Source organism: Salvelinus sp. IW2-2015, linkage group LG14 (genome assembly GCF_002910315.2).
Source record: "Salvelinus sp. IW2-2015 linkage group LG14, ASM291031v2, whole genome shotgun sequence".
NCBI classification, from domain to species: Eukaryota; Metazoa; Chordata; class Actinopteri; order Salmoniformes; family Salmonidae; genus Salvelinus; species Salvelinus sp. IW2-2015.
This window is the reverse complement of record NC_036854.1, coordinates 34,941,635-34,948,820: the sequence shown is the minus strand read 5'-3', so window position 1 is coordinate 34,948,820 and position 7,186 is coordinate 34,941,635. Positions and strand designations below refer to the sequence as shown.

The 7,186-nt window shown below is 45.3% G+C and overlaps 1 protein-coding gene across 1 annotated transcript in view; it reads left to right on the top strand.

Annotated features, from left to right (window-relative positions):
- sema5a (sema domain, seven thrombospondin repeats (type 1 and type 1-like), transmembrane domain (TM) and short cytoplasmic domain, (semaphorin) 5A) overlaps positions 1–7,186 on the top strand; it is a 221,921-nt gene that overhangs the window by 53,937 nt on the left and 160,798 nt on the right. Inside the window, 1 exon segment of the mRNA XM_024000082.3 lies at positions 6,196–6,422. Within this exon segment, the coding sequence (XP_023855850.1) occupies positions 6,257–6,422 (166 nt within the window). The 5' untranslated portion in view covers positions 6,196–6,256.

The window sequence follows — 7,186 nt, the reverse complement described above, 5'->3', positions numbered from 1 at the left end:
AGAGAGAGATCCCCTCTAGCCAGTCCCTCTGCAATCCCTCTACAGTCTCTTCTCTGCCCTCTACGTCCCTCTGCAATCGCTCTACGTCCCTCGCAATCCCTCTACAGTCCTCTGAAATCCCTCTAACAGCCCCTCTTCAGCCCTCTACAGTCCCTCTACATCATTCTACGTTTATCTACAGCCCCTCTACAAGTCCCTCTACATCATTTCTACAGTTATCTCCAGCCCCTCTACAGTCCCTCTACAGCCCTCTACAGCCCCTTTCAGCCCCTCTACAGTCCCTCCACAATCATTCTACAGTTTATCTACAGTCCGTCTATCAATTAATTCTACTTATTCTACAGTCCCGTTTACAGCCCCTCTACAATCCCTCTACAGTCCCTCTACAGTCTCTCTTCAGTCCCTCTACAATCCTTCTACAGTCCTGTTTACAGCCCCTCTACAGTCCTCCATCCATGTGTTCCATTACTCATGCCTTACACCATCCATCTGTCCACAGCAGAGAACACTCACTGTAGAACGTTTCTGTTTTAGAAACCCTCCACTCCAGAGAGTCAGCTCCAAACCAAACAGATTGGAATCTCAGTGTGGTTTTCCGAGGGGACKTACATACATGCATACACACACAGCCCACACTCGAGTGTTTATTCCGCCGGAATACTGTTTGTGGAACAGATTGGGTAGAAGCAATCCTGAAAGTTAGTAGAATTAGGTTTGTGATGGGAAATGTTCTAACTCACCGAGGGAAATATCAACACACACGCACAGCGTTCCGTCTGACTGAGGAGAAATACGCACACACAGCTTCTGTCTGACTGAGGAGAAATATCAACACACACAGCTTCTGTCTGACTGAGGAGAAATATCGCACACACAGCTTTCTTCTGACTGAGGAGAAATATCAACACACACAGCTTTCTGTCTGACTGAGGGAAATATCAACACACACAGCTTTCTGTCTGACTGAGGAGAAATACGCACACACAGCTTTCTGACTGCTGAGGAGAAATATCAACACACACAGCTTCTGTTCTGACTGAGGGAATATCAACACACACAGCTTCTGTCTGACTGAGGAAATATCAACACACACAGCTTTCTGTCTGACTGAGGAGAAATATCACACACCAGCTCTGTCTGATGAGAGAAATACAACACCACAGCTTTCTGTCTGACTGAGAGAAAATATCAAACACACAAGTATCTGTCTGACTGAGGAGAAATATCACACACACAGCTTTCTGTCTGACTGAGGAGACATATCAACACACACAGCTTTCTGTCTGTCTGACTGAGGAGAAATATCAACACACACATCTTTCTGTCTGACTGAGGAGAAATATCAACACACACAGCTTCTGTCTGACTTAGGAGAATATCAACACACACAGCTTTCTGTCTGACTGAGGAGAAATATCAGCACACACAGCTTTCTGTCTGACTGAGGAGAAATATCAACACACACAGCTTTCTGTCTGACTGAGGAGAAATATCAAGCACACACAGCTTTCTGTCTGACTGAGGAGAAATATCAACACACACAGCTTTCTGTCTGACTGAGGAGAAATATCAACACACACAGCTTTCTGTCTGACTGAGGAGAAATATCAACACACACAGCTTTCTGTCTACTGAGGAGAAATATCAACACACACAGCTTTCTGTCTGACTGAGGAGAAAATATACCACACACAGCTTCTGTCTGTAGGAGAATATACAACACACAAGCTTTCTGTCTGACTGAGGAGAAATATCAACACACACAGCTTTCTGTCTGACTGCTGAGGGAAATATCAACACACACAGTCTTTCTGTCTGACTGAGGAGAAATATCAACACACACAGCTTTCTGTCTGACTGAGGAGAAATATCAACACACACAGCTTTCTGTCTGACTGAGGAGAAATATCAACACACACAGCTTTCTGTCTGGCTGAGGAGGAAATTATCAACACACACAGCTTCTGTCTGACTGAGGAGAAATATCAACACACAAGCTTTCTGTCTGACTGAGGAGAAAAATCAACACACACAGCTTTTCTGTCTGCCTGGAGGAGAAATATCAACACACACAGCTTTCTGTCTGTCTGACTGAGGAGAAATATCAACACACAGCTTTCTGTCTGACTGAGGAGAAAATATCAACACACACAGCTTTCTGTCTGACTGAGGAGAAATATCAGCACACACAGCTTTCTGTCTGACTGAGGAGAAATATCAACAACACAGCTTTCTGTCTGACTGAGGAGAAATATCACACACACAGCCTTCTGTCTGCTGAGGAGAAAATATCAACACACACAGCTTTCTGTTGACTGAGGAGAAATATCAACACACACAGCTTTCTGTCTGACTGAGGAGAAATATCAACACACACAGCTTTCTGTCTGACTGAGGAGAAATATCAGTTTGGGATAAGAAGCTGGAGGCGGTGAAATGCATTATGGGCCTGAAAACAGTAAATGTTCACACACTGACACCGACACACCTGGGGAGAATACACACACACACATACACACACACACACACACGCCACCTGGTCTAGAGAACACTGAGCTGTTTGCTCAGCCCTGAATTTCTCTTTACCGCTATCTGTGTGTGAGTGTGTATAATCCCTGTTCCAACCGCACATACCAGGCTTTAACAAACAGCTTTCTAATCTGACTGTGATAATAATCTTCTGTTAGAAATGAATCAACATTTATTCAGTTGCTCAGCCCTCACATCATTTTGAGAGAGAAAAGCTGAAAAGCCTGCTTACTGACCCAGTGACTTTGATGCTGATATCATCATTCTATTCTTAATCCCATTCTTATTCTCATTATTTTACAAACACACTGACTCACACTTCACATCGGACACACAGTTCATATAGTTCATGTATTCTAGACTAACTGACAGACAACCGACCTACCAACTTAGTCAAATGACAGAAACACACACACACACACACACCACAGACACACCACAACACACACTTCAGGCCTCTCATTTTGGTTTTCCTCTAAACTTAGATTGTAATGTAAAGTCTGGGGCTGTTTACTGGTGTGTGTGTGTGTGTGTGTGTGTGTGTGTGTGGTGTGTGTGTGTTGTGTGTGTGGTGTGTGTGTGTGTGTGTGTGTGTGTGGTGTTGTTGTGTGTGTGTGGTGTGTGTGTGTGTTGTGTGTGTGTGTGTGTTGTGTGTGTGTGTGTTGTACACATGTCTAGGTGGAGAGAGGCAGCATCTATCAACATGGTGATGTGACCCAAGCTAACCACCCTCCTGTCTGTTTCACAGATGGACCATTTAGGGTGTGTGTGTGAACTCGCATGCGTTCGTGTTGACACTAAGCTGTGGTTAATTTCAGAGGTTATTCATTAACATGCTATATTGCTATCATAGACAAATCAGATGATAAATGGGTGTGACAGTATGATCCTGCCTGGTTTTCTGCGAATTTGATCAGTTAAATTAACCACGTGTAATGGAGCTGGTTGTAACACACTCGCAAGATAAGTGACTTGGCTGAAACATGAAGACTCTCACTGTCCCCAAGATATCACCCTGGTTTTAGCCAGCAGGCTTTCACAGTTGCAACACGCTAGACACCCAGGTTTAGCCACGAGGCTTTCCACAGTATTGCCACACGCTAGACACCCAGGTTTTAGCCACGCAGGCTTCACAGTATTGCAAACAGCTAGACACCCAGGTTTTAGCCACGCAGGCTTTCACAGTATTGCAACACGCTAGACACCCGGTTTTAGCCACGCAGGCTTTCACAGTATTGCAACACGCTAGACACCCGGTTTTAGCCACGGCAGGCTTTCCACAGTATTGCAACACGGCTAGACACCCAGGTTTTAGCCACGCAGGCTTTCAAGTATTGCAACACGCTAGACACCCAGGTTTTAGCCACGCAGGCTTTCACAGTATTGCAACACGCTAGCCCAGGTTTTAGCCACAGCAGCTTTCACAGTATTGCAACACGCTAGACACCCGGTTTTAGCCACGCAGGCTTTCACAGTATTGCAACACGCTAGACACCCGTTTTAGCCACGCAGCTTTCACAGTATTGCAACGCTAGACACCCAGTTTTAGCCACGCAGCTTTCACAGTATTGCAACACGCTAGACACCCGGTTTTAGCCACGCAGGCTTTCACAGTATTGCAACACGCTAGACACCCAGGTTTTAGCCACGCAGGCTTTCACAGTATTGCAACACGCTAGCACCCAGGTTTTAATCCTGATCGCGCTCACAAAGACCTCGCTCTCTACAGAATATGTGAATGTGTTTCAGTGTGTTTTTGTTTCCCCTGAATTAAAATGACATTCAATGAGTTTCAGTCCCATAACAACATTTTTACTCTCAAAATGTACACATTTAAAAATGTATAATTATTTATCTTCCCAACATCTGTTTTTGTATAACTCTTTGAGGGTTGACGATAGCATTCATCTCCACCGTTATATTTCCTAACCTCTGTTGCTGTCTACATGTTGTAATGGAGAAAATAGTGTGTTGATCTTATACAGTCCTTTAGTCTGGGACAACACAGGGTTAAACCCGAGTATTTATGGTCTGTAGTGTAAATACATGACCTTGTACATGTTCATCTTGTTTCGGGAGCAACACTGTGTGTGGTCTCTAATGCAGTGCTACTTGAGGAGGATTATGCTGAAGATGATGCAGTTGAAAAGCAGTGTGCAAGTTATGGTTGTGTGTTGTGAGAGAGATCAAGAACGGGTTCACACATCACCTGGATAAAAATGATTTAGACTGGGTGTATTATTACTGTATACATCTCTTACAATGCTGTTGGTTTTATTTCCCGTCACCCACTGTAAATCATGGCTGCCTCAGCAATGTATAAGGGTGTGTGTGTGTGTGTCAGTCGTACTCTGGCCTCCACCTAACAGATAGCATCAAGCAAACACACACACACACACACACACACCACACACACACACACACACACACACACACACACACACACACACACACACACACACACACACACACACACACACACACACACACACACAACCACACCACACACACACACACACACACACAAACATATATCGAGCACTCAGTCAGCCTAGTAAATCTGACTTGGAATCGTGTAGTCAATCAATACTATGTCTATGTGCAGATTGTCATGTTGGTGATCGTGCTGACATTATGAATACAGGCCTTGAGATAATTGACTGCAGGTTTGCCCACCTCTTTGAATGTTTATGACAAATGCTGTGCAGCCTGTCAGAAAGGGAGAAAACATCACTCCTGAAAAATGCTAGAATGGGTAAATATTACTAAAGTTAAACGCTCCCTGACAGTTTCTGATATAATAGGTAAACCTTCCTTTAGAGAAATTATATTTAAGCTGTCAGATACTGTAGACTAGGCTGCCAAAAGGGTAGGAAAACTTAACTAAAGAAAAATTACATTTGGACAGTTTTATTATATAGAGTTGAGGAAATATGCTCACTAAAGGGGAGACAAGCTAAAAGCCATGAGGATATTCTTTCTATAGAAAAGGGGAGGAAAGAGTTGCTGAAGACAGTGGTCTTGACTGGCAGTATTTGACAGGTGATTTACATCAGAAAGTCAAGAGTACCGTACATTCCACCATCAAGCTTTCCTTTAAAAGAGACATATTTCTCGACACGATGCCAAGACCATGGAGTCGGAATAGCCATGCATGTACCTTTAAACAGTTYCATTTGGAGCAGAAGTGAATGTGTTTTTATGGGATCCACGTTTAAACGGGCCCCATGAGGAGTAGTGTGTCCCACACGAAGGTCATGTGTACACACACACACACGCACGCTCATGCTGTGTGAGGGCATGCAGATCTGATTCATGTGTTAGGGGTCAGAGGTTACAGTTCAGGGGCCATCAGGGTGAATGTGACAGCAGCTGCCTCAGCTCAGCATGAATCTGACACTAGAACCATATCTCTCTCTTTATCTCCCTTTCTCCGCTCTCTAGCACTTTCTATCTTCACTCTCTCTGCTTTTTCTTTGGTCTTATCTCTCCTCCTTTCTTTTATTCTCCCCTGCTCTCGTTCTGTCTCTTCCTCACTCTCTCGTGGTTTATTAAGAGTTCCAATTATTACCAGCTTAAGTTCACAGCTCCGTCTTTCTCTCTGCCTCAATAAGCCTTTTTTGCAAGCAAACTAAAGGAACTTATGTTGCTTCTCTCTCTCTACAGGCGTGTCTCTAATGCGATTAGCTCACGGCCCAACAGGAAGTAACCGACGCCCCACCTTCCCATGGCTCCGCCCCCCGTGGGTCGCCTCTCCCTTACCCGGCATGCGGTGCTGCTGCTGCACTGCATGCTGGTCCTGTGGTCTGGGGGCGTGGTTGGCAGGAGAGGGCCGGTGCTGCTGCCTGAGTCGCCCTGTCACCGGGCAGAACACCCCCTCATCTCACACACAGGTAGGTCACACACACACACACACCGTGTGTGTGTGGTTGTGTGTGTTTTGTTTGTGTGTGTCTGTGTGTGTGTGTGTGTGTGTGTGTGTGTGTGTGTGTGTGTGTGTGTGTGTGTGTGTGTGTGTGTGTGTGTGTGTGTGTGTGTGTGTGTGGTGTGTGTGTGTGTGTGTGTGTGTGTGTGTGTGTGGTGTGCGCTGTTCTATATACAACATATTATAAACTGGGTGGAATGCTGAATGCTGATTGGCTGACAGCCGTGTATATCAGACCGTATACCCTGGTATGACAAAACATTACTTTTTACTGCTCTAATTACGTTGGTAACCAGTTTATAATAGCAATAAGGCGTTTATGGTATATGGCCAATACACATAGCTAAGGGCTGTATCCAGGCACTCAGCGTTGCGTCGGGGTTAAGAATAGCCCTCAACCGTGGTATATTGGCCATATACCACACCCCCCCGGCCTTATTGCTTAATTAACTACATTTAGAGACATTTCCTCCCACTTTCCATTTCCCCCTCCCTCTTCTCCTCTACAGTCTCCTCTCTTCTCCTCTTCCCCTCCCCTCTTCTCTTCCCTCCCTCTCTCCTCTTCCTCCTCCCCTCCTCTTCCCCTCCCCTCTTCTCTTCCCCTCCCCTCTTCTCCTCCCCTCTTCTCCCTCCTCTCTCTCCTCTATCCTCCCCTTCTTTCCTCTACAGACCCCCTCTTCTCCCCTACCCCCTCCTCTACCCCCTCTTCTCTCTCTACAGACTCCCTCTGCT